A 19870-nucleotide genomic window follows, 5' to 3' on the forward strand; every position below is an offset into this window, starting at 1 on the left:
CAATATTATTAATTGTGGTAAATCTTATTTAGGAATAAGAATCATCTTTAATGAAGAACTAATAATTAAACAAATAAGTTCGTAATAAATGGTATAACAATTGACTATAACTTTTTGATAAAGCTATAAGGTGTATTCGCATTCATAGGCCTGAGCTAGACCTTAGTTACAATAGGAGAAATATTTATTCAGAAACTTTATTTTATCGAGTAAAGTTTAGTTTATTTACTTCCTGACGTAAAATGAAATATTTAATGTTGATAGATTATAAACTTGCTTTCAGATATATTAGTAAGTGCATGCTTGAGATCGGTGGGGGGGGCTTTGCAGTAAATTTCCTGTGTATAAGAGCATCCTTATTTTTCAATATGCTATCGGTTGTAAAATCCAAATTCAAGGATGCAAATTAATTGAATAATCAAATACCATATCATTAGCTGATATGTTGCGTAATATAATTATATAGTAGATAAATGATTCAGAACGAGATTTAGTTTGCAAAATATCAAATATCAATTTTAAATATCTCAAAGGAATGCTAAAATTCTGTAGTATACATTTAGATCAGGTTCCCACCTCAATAAACTGGTAATTGTCTGTATGTTTCTGAACTTAGTCTAGTGTGTCACAATGATCACTGTTTCGTAGATTATAAGGGTGAGAAGCATTGACTGTCAACAGATAAAGCTGTAATAGGTGAAAGTTCTCCATAATAAAATTTATTCACTATGATGAATATGTGTTTGCATTCTTCTTATATTAGGACAACCAACACACTTATATAATCAAGTTTTCAATCGGCACAGAACAAGTTACACCCGTAGCTATTTTTGTTGCCTCATTTTGAAGTTTTTAGAATGTTTCATTTTTATATTCAGTATAACTAACCCATAGTACTGAATAATATTCAAGGTTTATCCTTGGTAAGAAAGTTTAATTTTGAGCATGAAGTTTGATATAAAAGCTTGCATTGACCAAACACTTTCTTCTCAGAGCAATAGCCAGGGAAACGTGCAGGGCAACGCTCTAGGGTAACAACCAAGGTAAGGCTTGCAGTTATGATCCTTTCAACGTTATGGGTAACGAGCAAAACAAACAGTTGTTCGGAGATGTAAGCTTTTCCACGGATAGTTAGATCAAAGACGTAAGCGGATTCAGAGAGTTCCTATACAGCACTTTCCCTTTTAAAGTTCTCTTTCGTGGTGTATCTGTATATGCAGGATGCAAATATTAACATTAAGTAATCTTGGCTTAAGACAGGCACTTAACGTATGTTATAAGTACAGGCAACGATCATATTTGCTTGCTTTCTATTTTTGGTAACGGTTCACCGAAGAAGTACTTTCGATTTATATAGCAATGTATTACTAAACTTCTTGAGTGTTATTGTTTCATACAATTATGTGGATGTTGGATGTATTTGGTTTCCTTCTGGTAGTATGTTATGGTAAGTAAACTGTTTTATGTATTTTGTCATCTGCACATAAATGTAATGATGAAGAATTTAAAGCCTTTAAATGTAAAATTAAATGGCTGATTTTGCTCTAAAGTGTTGGTAGTCAAGGTCAAAATGTATTGTCCGACTAAGACCATTTGTATTGGCTAATATTCTTTTTTTAAACTCATTTACTCATGGTCCGGTATGGCAATAATACTTTAATAGACATCAAAGTGTTATTTAAATCAGTTCCTTTCTTATATTTATTTTTTTGATATTGATTTTCGACAGGAGTTTAAATATATTAAATAATTGATTGTAAATAATACCATACCGGAATATCCCTGGCGTAAATAGAGTTGTTAATTTTATTTGAAATGGAACATACATGTGGGGAACACGTCATATACACGATTAGTCATAAATACTCATAAATTAAACATGCTTATAAACTATATACTTGCTATTACACTGTCAATACCCTATTTTACTCGCTGTTTAACCTTTACGCAGATTGTAAATTGTATGTGTTGGTTATGAGTGTGTTACATTTAAAGCTTAATAAAAGTTATGTTAATTTTGTTATGATATGTTAAACAAAAGCGACACTAGTATTTGAGAAAACATTTTTTTATTGGCAAAGCTTTTTCTAGTCTACTGATTCATATGAGTAAATCAATTACAGCCAAGTTCTGATTTACCAAAACGATAACGGCATATATGAAAAATACTGCCATCACATTCGATAAAAATATAGATTTGAACACTTATATTTCTTTAACTGGGTACGTCTTGTCTAAAAAAGTGAGTGATCGAAAAATGGTTTGTTTGAATAACAACGAAAGTATAAACTTACCACTAACTTATAGATAAGCATTCAATAGATTCAGTCTTGAAGCTATACACTGTGAAAATAATTTCCCTGTATATTCAATTCAAACAGACAACAATTCAGATCGGAAAAAACAAGGTTTCTAGCGTTTCACGTATATGACAGTCATAAATTCCTTAAAAATCAGTTCAAATCTAAATGATTTAAACAATGAGAAAGGTATTTCGCGTACCTCTTACGAAAATGCATTCACAGTTTTTTTACCGCTGTTTTCTTACTTCTCAATGAATCCATGTTGCATCAGGCCGACAGATAGCTTCCAGTAATTTCGTTTGTAATCTCTGAGATATTTATGAAACGTGTATGTGTTGGGCTGGATTTAAAGGGTATCAACTTTAAATTATGTGCATCACTTAGACATAAACAAAATATCAATCTGAAGTAGCATTCTCAATCTTAATTATAAAGAAGGCATCGTGCACCGCAACCTGACCGAAGTTAAGGCAGTTTCATCATCATCAGCGTCATATTGTGTGTTCGTTGTAAAACAACCTTTTTTTCAATGTCGTGTTTAGGTTTGTATCAAAACCAGGTGGTTTTGATATTTCTATGTGACTAAACCGACTAAAACGACAAACATAAATCACCTTTTACACAAATATTCGACGATTTAAGGTAGTTTCATCATCATCAGCGTTTTATTGTGTTGTCGTTGTTAAACACCTTTTTTTCAATTTCGTATTAAGGTTTTTATTAAAAATAGCAAATTGATCAAAATCTATTGAAAGCGATTACCAAGGTAATTTGTTACCCAATTTAGGCCTAAATAAATTGTTTGCAATATCAATGCAAAACATATTGGGTAGGTTGGTCGAGCATTTATTATTTTACTATAAGTTTAGTAATGTTTAGTCTAAATTCAAACTTAAACAAGCTTTAAATTTGAACTGTTTACTACTGTGCTTGTTCCTGTAGTTTTTATTGCATTATTCATATGAATTTTACGCTGTTGGTTGTGTACTGTACACATATTTGGGGGGGGGGGGGGTCACTTGCAGAAGGATTAAACTAGGCCTTTAAGGCAGATTTAGAATGATACGTTGTCTGAAAGCACATTTACGTATTTCCTGTGCAAGGGACTATCGAACATAATTCCGAAAAAGAGAAAAACAATAAGGTTCATAAAAAAGCATTTGCAATAAATAAAAAGGGTCGATTACACGACGTATGTTTGATCGGGAATGCAGAATATTGTTATTGTGTTCCACGTAAGCTAATAACCGTATATTACACATTGCTTAACTTAGATATTTTATCCCTTATGCAATTATCTGTCAACGACCCAAGTAATATCACAAACTACCAGTGGATTTCCCTTCATCAAATGTCTCACAAATCTGATTGTATATATCTATCATTAGGTCAACAATTGGCCGTACCAAATGGTTTGTGAGGTCACATTTTGGATATCGCGTAGAGTAAAAATGATCCGATTCAAAAAGGAAAAAGTCAAAATTGATCCGACACCCATTGGCTAGTACATAATGTGTCTGTTACTGAATATCAGTAACAATGTAACAGTAAGAGTGTTTCATTTATCATTTGTAATTGTTTTTGATTCATAAAATTGTAATTTTGCTGATCAAAAACTAGCTACCCGAATCAGCTCTACACAGCGCTGCCGATTTTCTGGCTAGGGAAGTGGCTTTCGAATGAGGAAATACAAATAAATTGCGATAAAGGAAATTATGAAATCATATGTAAATATTCCTTGGAATACAAAGGGTCATTTGATGCCCAGTACACGAACACTAACGACATATCATCGTTTGTACTGATTAGCTGTGTAAATGTTTTAGATGATCAAATCTACTCACTTTGCAAGTATTTTATGGGAAAATAAGTTTTACTGGTCATATGGCCATTAGTTAGGTTCGTCTATTAATGGCATTTCATTTTGATATGAGTCGCAAGGTCCCTAAAGTGTTCTCGACCACTTATAAGTTAGTTTCTGATGCTGCGATTATGAATATCTTGAAAAAACGGTGAATGAAATTCTAGTCTGATATTTTATAAAGTACATCTAGAATGAGATTCGTTAGTGATATTCAAGTAAATGAATAACTACTTTACATTATAGCCAAACACATTTTGCTTTTCGCGATTACAAAGTACATCAGATACATATTTCTATATTAAACGATATCCAGGACTTCCCGTTGGCGTGTAAACACTGTTCAGAGTAATTGTAAAACCGTTATGCTGTGCTCAACCCTTTAAACAATCTGAACATTTGCTTACATATTTGTAAACAAATACAACACAACATGCAATTAACAAAATTGATATACAAATTAAACTTATACAGCGATATTTCATCGACACGTGCCGCTTTTCACTCGACGAGATGTTCAAATATGACGTCACAAATGACAAATTACTCATAAGACCTGTTAAGTTACACATAAAGTGGAACACCGATTGCTTATTGATGAATATTTCATCAAAGTTTTAAATATACCATATGTGCCAGTTGTTTCGTTTAACTGCGGATTAAAAAAATACCACTGTTCAATATGTATCTGTATTTATGTCGCGAAGTTCGTCTGATTTGGGATTATACCACGGTTTATCATAACGGTTTAGGTCTTACTGTTACATATTTGGTACACGCAATTAGGAAGTCATTAGATTTAGTTCAAGGCAATTGTTCACTTAAAATCTAACATCTAAAGTAAAGTGTGGCGGACAATAAATTGTACAGCATATACGAATGGTTATTGTCCTTAATTATATCCGTAACGAATCCAATAAATTCGCCACTTTAGCAAGGACACGATTTGAATTCAAGTAAGACACGACGTCAAATTACAGTTCGCTGGTACGAGTACTCACATAATTCTTTAGATATTCTATATCTGTATCTGTTTGTACAGTGGTGATATTTATCTTAAAAATAACCAGCACAAATACAACTTACATTTCAACGTCGGCGCAAACCAAGCCTGTTATTACACCGTCCAGTGTGGTTCCAGTTGTACAAGGTAGTAACCTGACTCTTACCTGTTTCTATGAAAGCAATGTGACAACAACTTATTACCAGTGGTGTTCTAAGAATCGGGCAGCTGCATACTCTTGTTATAGTGCGACTGGCCATGACGGGTGTGTCAGCATTTATGCACACGAAACAATTTATGGAGTTCAATGTCTGGGCAACAAATTGTTAAACCTAACTATCCACAACGTTCAGAATGCTGATGACGGGGTATATTGGAAGTGTAATCACGTAGTGGGCATAGTTCAAACACGATATATAATAGATACAAATTAAGCACAGGTTATTGTATAAAGGATATATGAATAGGATGTGGAAAGATATTTAGGAAGAATAGAATTTGGGTGCATACCATATTGGGGAAACTTTGCCAGTAAGGTAATGATCAGAAACGTTTCGAGTCTTGTATGAATTTATGAACAGTATCAATTCTTTTGGAGTTGTTCTCGTTGTTTAGTGTTAGATTGCCATAGAGAATGAAACCAATGTTAATTTCTGTGATAATTGACATGTCACGAAAGAAAGTTTGTCAAGAGTCGGTATGTAAAGGACAATGCATAAAATAGTGAGTTCTGCTTTCATCTTCACCACACTCGCAAAGAGGAGAGTTGATAATATTTTTACAATAAAGGTGATAGCTAAGACCACTGCAACTAGTACGCAGTCGAGTGTGAAGTACTTGCAGTCGACGGTTACCGTAATAATAGTAAGGCAGACTGGCAATTGACTACAAAGTGCATATTTAATGGATGCAATTGAACGGCAATCTTGTACATGTGAAGGTTCATTCCAGGCACGTATAGTAGAAGGTAAGAAATAGGAAAAAAAATAGGAATATATGTGTGACATAAACTTTCTTATGTTTGATGCATTGTGGATATTTCATTGAACTGACATTTAAAGGTGCAAGGGAAGACATATATTCTGGTGCAAGGCCGATTTTCATTTTGTAAAAGAAACATAATTTGTCATTAATGCGTCTTTCTGACAGAGTAGACCAACAAAGCTCCGCATGGATAATATAAATCGAAATTTACTTAGTAGCCCCACAGGATATTCTACCAGCTTCGATTGGGATCTTCTGCAGTTCGATGTTCTCGTAGTCGTACAATTATTCCAGACAATATCAGCATATTCAAGAATCGGACGGATGTACGAAAAATAAATAGTTGCTAGACATTTTCTGTCGAGACTTAACTTGAGCTTTCACATGATGCATAATATTTTAAGGGCTCTACTGCTGATGTACTCAAAGTGTTCATGCCATGTACACTCACTAGAAAGAACCAACCCAAGATGTTTATGCGGATTGATTTCCGAGATTTGTTGACCATACATAGACATATCTGTATAAATACGCGGTAGTCGTTTTCTGGAGAACAAAATTGACTTAGTCTTTGCAGGATTAAAGGTGACTAGCCATTTATCAGCCTATGTACTGATGCCATCAATGTCTCTCTGGATTATTTCAGTGGCCATTAGGGGCTCGTCAATGAGAATATAAAGACTAGTATCGTCTGCAAATAGCCTAACATTACTTCCAATGTTGACAACAATGTCATTTATAAATATCAAAAATCAAAGGGGACGTAGAATAGATCCTTTGGATACACCAGCTTCAAGAAAGACCCAACCAGACATGGAGCCAGGGAGAACTAACACGTTGCCTACGTTTGCTAAGATAGTCACTAAACCACGAAAGTAACTTGCCATTGACACCAGTTTCGTGTAGCTTCACAATCAAGCCAAAAATCAAATGCCTGATATCAAAGAATACTGTTCTAACCTAAAGGCCATCGTCTAATGCCTTACAAAATGTGTTGTAATAGTATGCAAGCTGATTAACAGTATAATCGCCTGGCCGAAAGCCTGACTCTAACGGGGTAAAACAGTTTATGTCACGCAGGTGGTTAAAGAAGTGTTTATATATTGCCTTTTTCATTGTATTAGGTAGGGAGAAAGGAAGATACTTTAACGGGAAGCATGGGATCACCATTATTGAAACCTGCACACACAGTAGCATCTTTCCACGGTTTTGGAAATCTACCGATTGAGAGAGATATATTAAAAAGGGAACATAACGGGCGAGCTAATGAGTGAGAACATTATTTTAGGATTCGATTGGTTATGCCATCGGGTCCTGAAGCTTTATTAAAGGCAGTGATGATGTAATGTCAGTGATCTCACTTGGTAGCACTATGATATTGTAAATTTTGCGGTAACTCTAATGCCTGCTAGCTGGCGGAACAATGTGGCTGCTATCATCTAATAAAAATATTTTTTTAAAGTGGGTATTGAGAATTTTAGCTTTACTAGCGTCATCTAGGCAAAGTTCACCGTCAAGGGGATCTTGAATTGCATTAATGATTGGCCTCGGTTGAGGATTAACAAATGACCTCAGAACCGTCCATCATCCTTTAGACTGAGAAAACCTAGCGCATTTGTTTCTGAGATATTATAATAATACTTTTCTTTTGCGTCACGAATGGCCAAAGTAGTTTAGTTTATTTGTTTTTAATGTCGTCACGTGAGGATATGGGAAACGTTTGTCCTATGTTAATGTAACAAAGAAGTATTTCACTTATTTGATATAACAAGCAGATCTACTGAATGAGACAATGTATTGAATATATACACAAAAATGTCCAACAACATTATTATAAAAATATACGAAAACAATATAATAATATTTAAGATATCTATGAATACAAGGCATATTTAAGGTAGTTCAATTAAAATGAGTCTGATTACAGTTCAAATTGTATCAAACTATTTTCTCTCAAAAACAGTTGACATTGACTTATTTAAAATGTTAATGAATTTGGTTAAAGAAAATATTGAATGTTAGCGGGATTTGAAAATTCAGCCAATAAAAACCAGAAATATTATACACAAATGAATATAAATAGGGGAATAGATAAGTTGACAATGTCCTATTTTGTCCAGACCCCAAACATTCTGTCACATCTCATGGAGCATTTTTAGCTCAAAAATATACACTTACATTTGAAACTTTAAAGAAAGGATGGTTAACACGGGATAGCGTCTGCCATTCTAAAGGACGCATCACTTCGTCTGACAATAGTTACGGACTTTGAATAAGTAAAAAAATGTACTCAAAAGTCAAAATCGCACGAAGCTCTAACGGTGTTGCACGAAGACACATGGAGCTTTAGGAATGTTGGTCGGCATGTAACACTTTTCACCTTTAATTAAGAAGATAGGAAAGATAGTGAACTTACTTTAAATCAGAAACAACGCCTTGTGGAATTAATTCAACAGACTGGGTCAGTTGAAGACCGCCGTCACAACAAAAATGGAAGACCATGATCAAGCCGGAGTGCAGATAACATTGCTGAGGTCCAGCAAATGATAGATGAAACTCCGCGCAAATCAGACAGTGAAATTCTTGGAGAAATTAAATATTCCTCTAGTTGGAAGTGTTTAAAGAACATAACGGTACGACTAAAATTTGTTATCACATACATTGTCTCTTATGCTTAATTTGGAAACTAACTTCAGATTATAATTTTGCTAATTGGACGATTATTCATTATGTCGCAGTTGAAAAGATATGGGTTTCAGATGAAGATTATTTGTCGAGTATAGGGGAAAGAGAAACATGCCCTTTATCTTTCACGACAAAAATGAGACGGCATTGGCACTTCGTTTCATTTAGCATAGACATAATTTGGCCACCGACACCTGAAATTGTGGATATTTTTTATTGTTATATTTGAAAGATAGAATTTACAATCCAAAGCCAGATACATTTAAGATGTTAAAATAGCCGTTTGCATAAAAATAAGAAAGATTACACCACTTATGTGCATGAATGTGATCAATCTTGGTGATATCTAGTTAATGTTATTGTTTCTCAAATATTGCGGCATTTGCTCAAGCTACAAGTTACATCATCCTGTATGAAATGCAATATAGACATTTGGTTGAAACTTATCTTTTGGTGACTGGGTGTTATTGCCTATTGTTATATTTTTCTCAGTTTTACTTATTTTTTACTTGGCTTTTATTTCAGACAATAACTGTTTTTCATTGTGCCTTACTGGTTATAGATGTGCTGCTTCATAACGTGAATGACTAAAAATAATAAGATATTAACAGATGAAATAAGACAAATATTTTATTTTAAGTAATAAAACAGCAACCAGTGTTTATATTCCAATTGCCGAATGATCGTAGTTCTATTACCCATGTACCAATAAAAGAGTAGAGGGTCCCTTCAAATTAGAACAACACACTAGACAATAGCTTGTTCACAACACCTAACAGTCCAGCTTGGTCACTTAGTTGTTTATTTAAATTGAATCATCAAAATGTATCTCAATCGAAAGATCATTTTCTGAAATAACACCGAAGTAGATACAATACTTTACGATGTAGAACGCCTTAAACATACACAATATCAATGATCTGTACTAATAATTTCTACTAATTTGCAAGACGGTACAGACGATATGTCTCTCTCATCCTACACATAGATGTGTCACAGAAGGAGGCAAATTGGACCTGTAACCTAATATTCCTAATTTTACGAGGGCTGACGTAATCCCACGCATTGTTCTTTAATAATCACAATCATGAATATTCCAGACGGTCCTGACAACGTGTATTTGTACCCATCAACCTCGTCCTACACGATGACAGAAGGAGATACCCTGGGAACAATAACATGTTCTGCCACATGTAACCCGCCCTGTGCATACACGTGGTCCAGATCAGGATCGACGGTTAGTTATGCAGCAACACTGGACCTCGGTGAGGTGGAGAGAATGGAGGCCGGTTTGTACGTCTGTATGGCAAGGAACATAGGGTCAAATGTCTCTAAGAGTGGACAAATTGTGAACGTCACTGTCAGATGTAAGAATGTTATATTATTTATTTTATAAGTACTGATTAGGAAAGATTCTAGCTAATCGTAGTAAAAGCGTGTATAATTTTATGCAGTTGTATGATAAAAACGGTTGTTTTTTCAAACTCAAGCTTTTTCGTTGTGAAATGAAATGAAAACACTATTTGAATTACTTCTGCGTAGTTGAATAGGCTTAATTGCCCATTGGGACGTTTTTCTCTTTTACATTAATATAGAAATAAGCGGCTTTGAGATATATTTCATAGCTACTTTGTTGTTGTTTGAGATGATATAGTTACTTATTGTTTAAAACGGCTTACACATTTAAACCACAAACATGTAAATCATATTGTTCAAGAAGCGTCATAAAAATGGGGTATACCTTAAAGTCATTTTGACATTTTTTTTTAAATTCCTTTATCTATCATTTAAATTTACATATTCAAATATAATTAATTGTTAGTTTCAAGCAATATATGATACTGACATAATTGACCGCTTGTCTGACAAAACGATCCATATAGCATTAATGTTATTTCGCATAAATGCAAAATAAAATATTTGTAGAAATTTAAAAAGATCCAATGAAAAAGATGTTTGAAATCTAAATTTAACATTTGGAACATCACCATGCCAACATATGTAATCATTTTCGATAGATAAATAAACACTAAGTTTAGCAGTTTACTGTCATATCAATTAGGCATAGCTTACTTAAATATCACTGACGGGTGACAATATATGCTTTGACTCGAAATGTTTAAGCATAAACATAATATATATGTTACCATGGCAACAAGAATTTAAGTTTAAGTAAATATTGTCTAAAGTCTTATAATATATAAAGATCAGCTCTATCATTAAAATAATTTATAAGTTAAACTTTGAATTTGTGTAGAAGTCATTGAATAATCTATATATTGTTATAAAATATAAAAATAAAGTACACATTAAAACGAACATGCAATTAAAATAAACACGTTATCCGACTTGCAATAATGCATTCATGTTTCTGAACTCTGCTTTACATCCTCATTGAGTAACGCTTTTTAACAAAACTGATTGATATATTGTTAATAACTGTCTACTAATCTTAACCATATCTTAAAATTAACGGTACAGATGCAAAGTGCATAACAAGAGTGCCTTAATCCAGCGCCAGGCCCACAGTGGTCCTTCAGCAAACGTAGGCGAATACAAAAAGATTATGTTTTCGTCCTGATTAATAATTTACTTTATTAAAACAATAACAATAAAAACATAACGGAGTTTACCGAGCATTATAAATTTAAACGATTCTAACTGCATTCTTAAGAATTTCGCATAATGATCATTTTAACATACACACGCATTCAAAATAAAACAGTAATATAATGAAAAAAAAGCGGTAATTTAAGTATTTTTTCTATAAAAAGTCAATCACAAACGGGAGGAATACGATGTGTGTTTCACGTGCAAACGATTGAAAACAAAAGAAGTAAACACGAATTTCAATGTATATCTCGAGAATAAAATTTTATCTACATCTTAATCGTTCATTTCTCCATCACCTGATGCAACAGTAAATCGATTCTTATAAATTTTTTTGTCGAAATATTTAATTTTTCAAGCCGATACTATTCGTCTATATATTCCTTCACTTCAGCATTTGTGTGTGAGTTATGGCCCGTTTCTGTCGATATCACAGGAATGTGATAAACTTTGTTTGTCAGGCAGGCGGTTATGTATCATAATTTGTTCACATATAAATGGCATTGCTAAGCAATAGTAGGAACGATACCACCATTTAAATAGCACATACGTTGTTTTTAAGTATAAATTCTATGAATGATCCAGAAGGTTCGGACATATTGTTTTTGTCCATGTCAACCACGTCCTATGCATGGGTACATAGGGGATATTATTATAGGATGCTTTTCTAGTGACCTGTATCACGTCGAGTTCGGTGTGTAAACACGTATCCGTGGAGACAGCACATAATGCGCGTATGAATTCGAATGTGTTACGTAGTTTTGTGTTATGAAGTCAATGGAGGCTACTACAGCGAAACGAAGTCAGAAGGTACAGAAATAACTTCATTGAGCAAAATAGGAACAAAATATTTTATGTTTTAGCAAAATTAACAAACAACTAATACGAAAACTTTTATTCAATGGCACAGCAAAAAAAAAGCGGTACTTATTTCTAGAGTATACACTAATCTTCATTTCCTGTATACGTATCGCGGCCATTTTTAACAAAGTAAATATTGGTGGGATTTGTTTGAAAATCATAATATGCAGAATTGAGGGAAGTTCGTGAGTCAATCGCTATTTCTATCGATGACGCGAATTCGCCTTCTTCTCTGTATTGGCGAGCTTCTCAAAATTTATGATAATAAACATGGATAATGCAACAATTTATGAACTTCGAAATGGCAAACAACTAGTTCACCGAAGTAGCTGTCTAGATAGATTGGAAGTGTTCTCTGTTTCGTGCTTATCCTCATGGTTCTTTGAAGAACATGAGAACCATGTTCCTGAATATTAACATGCTTCTGGAGCGTGAGTAGATAATTTTATGTATTTAAAAGTTGACAGGTTTTACCGTTTTATTTTGTCACGCTATTTTTAGCAACGCGAAAGTAGTTCCGAGACTAAACATGGTACTCGTATGATACGGAATCAGAAAACGTTAGTATGGTGATTAGGATTTTTCAATACGGCGTGCTGTATCTTCACTGTTGGAATTGGGAAAGGAAATTGATAGGCATATAATAAAGAGGGATACATTAAGAGGGATATGGCGTGTTCGGCCCATTTAGTGCCTATAAAAATTATTTACTACTTAGCTCTATAATATAAACTTCTTTCAGGCGGTTATAAAGGAAATAAATATCTAGGGTGTGCATCATGTTCAGCCACAAGAAAATAGCCATGTCCAAATAATAATCACTTACATCAATATTCCAGACAAAGTTAATGCTTTTTTAGATAAATATTGTTTATGAATTTAAAAAGTCTGTGCACATAACATAGGCTATAAACAAGAATGGTGGATCCTGTTCTTTTCGCCTGTATGCTACATGGGCAAGAAATATGATGAATCCTGTGGTTAATACACTAGGCAACGTATGTATAGTTATGATGAATCATGTGGTATAGCCACTAGTTAACGTTTAAATTAATCCAGTGGTTTAGTCACTAGGTAACGTGTGAACAGTTATGATTGATCCTGTGGTTAAGACGCAGGATTCGTATGGAGGGTTATGATTGAACCAGTAGTTTAGCCATTAAGCTAACGATGAGCAATCATGATCGATTCTGTAGTTTAGCCACTAAGATGCGTATTAAGGTTACTAGTCATGTAATACACACTTTTAAAAAAAGGCTAAAACCACCAATACATTTACAATCATGGTACACTTTTTGACTGATATCCAAATTTTGAAGATTTGTTCATCATGAATTCAAAAGAAATTTGTGTTTTATTTTGTTTACCCCCTAAATTTAATAACAACACAGAACGACAAGTTTATGTTTTGGCTTTATTCTAATCGGTATGTCCAAATCAGAAGTTGAAACATAAAGACAATATCTCCTGGTAAAATAAGCATAAGTTTACAGGAAGAAAATGTTTCAATGACAAATTTATAGAAAAAAATGATAAACAATTTCTTCTACTGATGTTTGCACTTTTCGGAAAAGATTTTTTTTTCTGATGTTTGAAAAATTATAGCAATCATACTAAATTCATAATAAATATTAAGATATAAGAACCACTGGTGAAATGAATTTAGATATTTTCTATGATGTCTATAGAACAAAGAAATTTTATGATAGTTTACTATGTAGTTTATAAAAAATACACGGAAGGTCAATCAACCGTACAATTTTTACAGCAAATAACAATGCTAAAAAATCATCTTTTACCTTGTAACATAGTGTCAATCTTAGTTAACTATAATTTTTATTTGATGAAAAGTATTTTACTCAATAAATTAAGTCCGATTACAATATTTAATCCAAACTGGTGGGAGCAAAACTATAATAGGTTTGAAAAAAATACTTTTACCGGCTTGAAAACACAGCAGCCAAGCAACATCGAGGAAAATTCATATAAGACATGAAAGTTTCATGCAATTAGATCTTTAACTGTTGTATTCAAGCTTTATTTAGCATTAACTATGCTTATGTTCGAACATTCATTTCACTCATTTAACTTTGTTTCAAATTTTCCTTTGTGGTTGTCTTTCAGAATTATTCATTAGAAATGTGCTTAAAAGTCAATCTTCACCAAAGCGTTCATAAAAAATCAAATGTGGAACACTCAGCCCAGACCCAGCCATATTTTCCGCAGTTGCTGTTTTTATTATACCAAATACAACCAATATTGATACCCTTGGCATATTTTTAGCAAATAAGTGCGATTGTTAATATGTCATATAAAAGGGCATGTACTTGATATCTACAACGACTCCCTCCATTTGTACATCTTAGTAGCAAAAACAACATTTTGAATAGAATGAATACTAGGCTAAAAGCAAAACTAACACCTTGACTTAGCTGTCAACAACAATTAAATCATCCCACATCTGCCCGCTTTGACATCAAATTATTACCCATTAGATAAAATAAACTGCATCAGGTACATGGCTAGCTAAAGAACTTCAGCGAACACGTTATATATTACCTTTTTGGACGTGTTAGCTGAAGGGAACGCCGTATCCAAACCCTACCAGAATTCGTGACATTTTTATGTCACGCTGTTATTTCACTTGTATGCATTGTACAGACTAAATAACTATATCCTCAGGTAAATGAAGTAAAATGTAGTTCACAAACACATCTTCAAAACCAAAACACGCTTTATAGATAGTTAATTTATCATTTTAATAAATCCGATTATAAGCATTCCTTAACTAGGTCATAGTTGTGTTCAAATTTAATCACGTGACAACAAGATTTTCAGAAAATACCCATGTGACCTACATTTGACCTCACAAATGTAGTTTTTATTTTGCTGTTATTTTTTTCTGTTTTGAATAATTAGTAAATAACTAATAACAAATTTGAAATAAATCAATTGTTTTTACTTATCAAAAAGTATTTTCAGTCTTACTACAATTGGATTCAACTAAATGAACAATGTGAATCCGATACTATAAATAGAATCCATCGACGTCATCATGGTCATGTGATTGCATTGTATCATCACACTCTGTTGATTCTGGTTGACTTTACAATGGGGGGTTACGCCATAACTTTAATGTGTTGTAAACATAAAAAAATAATAATCCACATTAAAGTTATGGAAGCCAGAACTAGTACATGGCAATCAGAACTGTAGGGAGTTCAACAGTTAAACAAAGGGGAAATGGCGACAAATATCTAAAGAAACATAATAAATCGGAGGAATAAGAACCAACAGTGGACAAATAAAGTATACTTTCATAGAAACATCGGTAAACAGTCCCGCATCTATTTACCAGATAAATATTTTAATGCATATACCATTCAGTCAAAAAATAGAAAAACAATGCTGCATTGAGTGACAGATGTTCATGTAGTTATAAAGTCGTAGTTAATCGCCATAAGCTGACTTACTAATATCAGAAATGGGGAAAAGAGAAGAACATATACATTTGTTCAAACTTTAAATAAGCACGTTGGTTTAATTACGGTATACGGTGCTAAGCTTGTCAAACAATTAAATATACTATTCAATAAATAGCAAGGAGACCAGCTAGGTAACCATGTCAAAATTCGTGATGATGTGGTAAACTTTTGGTAACTATTAAGGTTTACAGGAAATGCAAAAAAAAAAAAAAACATTTATTATTTTATGAAAGTGATATCGATAAGTGAAATGTTAGTCGATTTGTAATAAGTTTAAATTGTATATTGATAAACATTTCGCTTACCAGATCAGGTCTTTGATGTTCCATTTTAGTAAAACAAGTGATTCGCCAACATGCATTGAATAAACACATACTGCTGTACATGACTTAACATAGCATGTAAAATGATGGTCAATTAACAGAAACAATAAACAAAAAGGTTGCTTATACATTTTGACGTTTACTTTTGGTAATGTAACGTTGTGCCGGTCTCAAGAAAAATATGTAAAATAAACCAAATGACTACTTTCGCTCTCAAACCAGTTTTGGTTAACAACACAGATAAAAGTTGACTTTAAAACAATCCATATTCCCTGTTCATTGAACGATTTTAATCGTTATCCGGTTTAACCCGGTATTCGAGTATAAACAAGTACAAGTATTTATTAAAAAAGATTTATTCGATGTTTCAGACGGTCCCGACAACGTATCTCTGTCACCTTCTACAACGGACTACATGGTGACAGAGGGAGACAACCTGGCGGCTATAACGTGTTCTGCCACTTGTAACCCGGCCTGTACGTACATGTGGTCGAGATCAGGCCCCAATTTCTCGAAACGTCTTAAGTCCCTTATAACAGGATTAAGCTAATCTCACTATTTTTGTTGTTCTATAAAATGTGTTATATTAACGTCTTCAAGAATTTTTAGAAATTTTGTAGGAATAATCTGTATGATTATCCGAATAAACCATTTTTCATTTATCAAAATCCATTTTCAATATGTATTTTGGCTAATTGAAATAAGCGACTTAAGCCTGTTAAGCTTAAAAAGTTTCGAGAAATTGGGGCCAGGGGTTACGGTCAGCTCTACAGATACACTGGTACTCAGTGAGATTGAGAGAAGGAATGGCGGATCTTATATCTGTATGGCACGGAACCCAGAATCAAGTGTTTTAAAGAATGGGCCAGTCGTGAGCATCAATGTCACATGTAAGTTGAATGTCAGTGGTATGAGTCCTGAACGGAACAAAGAATGATATCCGCCTAATTCTACCGTTCTAGAAGACACAGTATATGGATATACTTGGCTTGAACTAAACAAATTGTTGAGAAGAAATATAGTTGGAACATACTAGGTTGAACTGATTATACAGTGTCATCCTGGTTATGCCTGACGCCCTTGCATATGCATAAAAGAGACTTACTAGTCCTAAACTGAATGTATAGTGACTTCCGGCATGACCTTGGACCATAGCTTATACTCATTCGGAGCTCCTCGGCCATTTTTTTCAAAAACAACCTCGGATGTATTTGGACGGTTTACATACTAAAAAAGAGGTACGTTTACGTCCGCTGCAAGTAGATCGCGTAGTGATTTTATTTAGTAGTTAAACTTTATGACTTTACTCATGGAAATCTTAATTAAGTTTGCAATAATATACTTCAATGACAATCAGTTTAAACTTAGATCAGTAAACACAATTCTAAAACACTACATTTCTAAAATGATTTAATTAAAAAAATACGAACTACTTTAACTGATGTACCGACAAACATCCGAGGTTGTTTTCAATAAAAATGGCCGAGGAGTTCCGAATGAGCTTATACTAAGCTTAATCTGAACAAATGGCGACCGCCGCCTACTGGCTGTTATCCTAGTTTACACATATAAGGGAAATACTAGACATGAACTGACAAATACAACCTTTGGGTAACATCGTTGCGACCTTAGGGAGACATTGAAAATTTTTACCAGAAGGTCATTTCGTCTTCTCGCTAATAGTCAATGCGCGTTTAATAATAATATATTATTGTTAACGTATTTTTATGTAACATGTTTTATTATCCCAGTTGTTATTTGATAAATATATTTGAGTTTTGTTTTGTTTTTGAATCAACGTTCTGATGAAGTGGCTACATGCGTTTTGATTCGGACGGAGAATTGATTTTTGCTTTTTTTAATTTGCTAGATATCACACCTTATTTATTCTTTACTTAGGACTTTTATATAAGGCATCGTTTATTGTTACAAACAAATATGAATAGCATGGTACTTCAAATTAAATTTCTTTGACGCGTACCAAATAAGACGTTTTCAAATACATATACAATCGAAATCCGTTGTCTCGATATATCAGGGACTGGCCATAATACATCGAGCCTCGCGAATATTGAGCCAAGCGATATTGCGTATTGTATGTGTATATTTATACGTTAAAGAAAGACTTGTTAACCTCGTTTGTTGTTTGCTACGTTATCTCCTAAAGACTAATTATTACCGTGTGCATATCGTACAGTTCACAATATGACAAATTTGATCATATGAAAAAATTTGATTTTTTTTTAATTTATTTACGCAATAAAATTATATAAACCCATCCATAGAAAACATAAACAACTAATCTTGATACTAAGTTAGTAGGAATACGTGTGAATAGCTTAGGTTGTACCGAGTCCTCTCAAGATTGCTCAACATTTGACAGTTGTATTAATTCTTCCATTTGGAGAAACCTTCAGCGCAATAATTTTATCTGAAGACGCCTGATCAAAACACAATCAGATTTATACCTGTACTGGCATTTCCATTAAAACGCACAATAGATGAATTTGGACATACATAAATGTGACATAATGCAAATGTTACGAAAGTTGAATTGGTGATGTTAATCCAACGTGTTTATGATCAATGCATACTTGGTTGATTTCAAGATGTTAACAATAGTAAAAAGCTAGAAACGTATGTACTTATGAAAATAAGTGTTGTATGTGAGCCCAATCTTAACTATATTTATATAATCAAACATAAAATAGCATGTATCAATCTATTAAACTAACACAGTGGGCGATTTGTTAAACACGAAATCCTCGTGCACGTTCTTATCAATGAGATATTTATGTCAAATTTGTTCTTATACATGTATTCAACAATATTCAACCCCTATATTTTCATCAGGCATGTTATTTACAAACTTAAATTATTATTGTGTAAATGGAAAAGTTAATGATAACTTGTATTATATATAATAGCAATATTCAAATATTCAAAGTTTATTGGCAAAGGTCGGCATACAAATGCCTATTGCCATTAAACACATAGTCATGGTGATAATATACACAAATAGAAACACACAAAGATTCAGTAATACAGTACATATAATACAAAAAAAGACACAAAAACATAAAGCAAAAAAAAACAACATAATAATAAGCCAATTGGTTTATACTTAATTATTTCATTAAATTTTAGAAACAGTTAAGGTTCCAGGGTAGATTTTCTTAATTCCATTGAAAATTTGATAAATCTTACAATATTAAGTAACTTACAAGTTGATTTGTTTAGTAAAACAGATTTTAACATATTTATAGAAGGCCAGGAGGTGTTGCCTAAGTAAGTTTGTCTCAATCTATTGTATAATTTAGAACATAACATAAAATGATACTCGTCTTCTATCATATTTGAAGAACAACATTTACATTTTCTGTCAACTCTGGCAATACCAATATATCTACCAGTTTCAATTTCAAGATTATGTGCTGATAACCTAAAACAAGTCATATATTTTACTAGCCTATCATGTTGAATTTGTACAAGATAATTTCCAAAAGAATTTTTTTCGTTAAGTTTACAATTTAATGAAAGTTTTGGCATACTATTTATAGAAGCATTCCATTCTTGAATAAACTGATCACGAATTCTACATTTAAGTAAAGGAAGATAATTTATGTTTACATCGAAGTTTAGTCTTATATCCATAAAACCAAGATGATCAATAATGGAATTTATTCTCTTTGCCCAAGAATAATTATTTATATTAGCATTCAAATCATTATATACCATATGTATTGGTGAATTTG

General features: G+C 33.0%; 1 protein-coding gene across 1 annotated transcript; it reads left to right on the forward strand.

Annotated features, from left to right (window-relative positions):
* Window positions 1–1320: 1320 nt before the first annotated feature.
* On the forward strand, window positions 1321–16756 carry LOC128233986 (pregnancy-specific beta-1-glycoprotein 6-like). The gene is made up of 3 exons (XM_052947897.1): window positions 1321–1447; window positions 9937–10203; window positions 16487–16756. Exons 1-3 carry the CDS (start codon window positions 1402–1404, stop codon window positions 16663–16665), a joined length of 492 nt encoding a protein of 163 aa, XP_052803857.1. The 5' UTR covers window positions 1321–1401; the 3' UTR covers window positions 16666–16756.
* The last annotated feature ends 3114 nt before the right edge of the window (window positions 16757–19870 follow it).

Source organism: Mya arenaria, chromosome 5 (genome assembly GCF_026914265.1).
Source record: "Mya arenaria isolate MELC-2E11 chromosome 5, ASM2691426v1".
Classification (NCBI taxonomy): domain Eukaryota; kingdom Metazoa; phylum Mollusca; class Bivalvia; order Myida; family Myidae; genus Mya; species Mya arenaria.

Coding starts and splice junctions, on each gene's coding strand:
- LOC128233986 (XM_052947897.1), top strand. CDS start 1,402: ATGTGGATGTTGGATGTATTTGGTTTCCTTCTGGTAGTATGTTATG. Junction 1,448..9,936: donor CCTTCTGGTAGTATGTTATG/GTAAGTAAACTG, acceptor TGAATATTCCAG/ACGGTCCTGACAACGTGTAT. Junction 10,204..16,486: donor TGTGAACGTCACTGTCAGAT/GTAAGAATGTTA, acceptor TCGATGTTTCAG/ACGGTCCCGACAACGTATCT.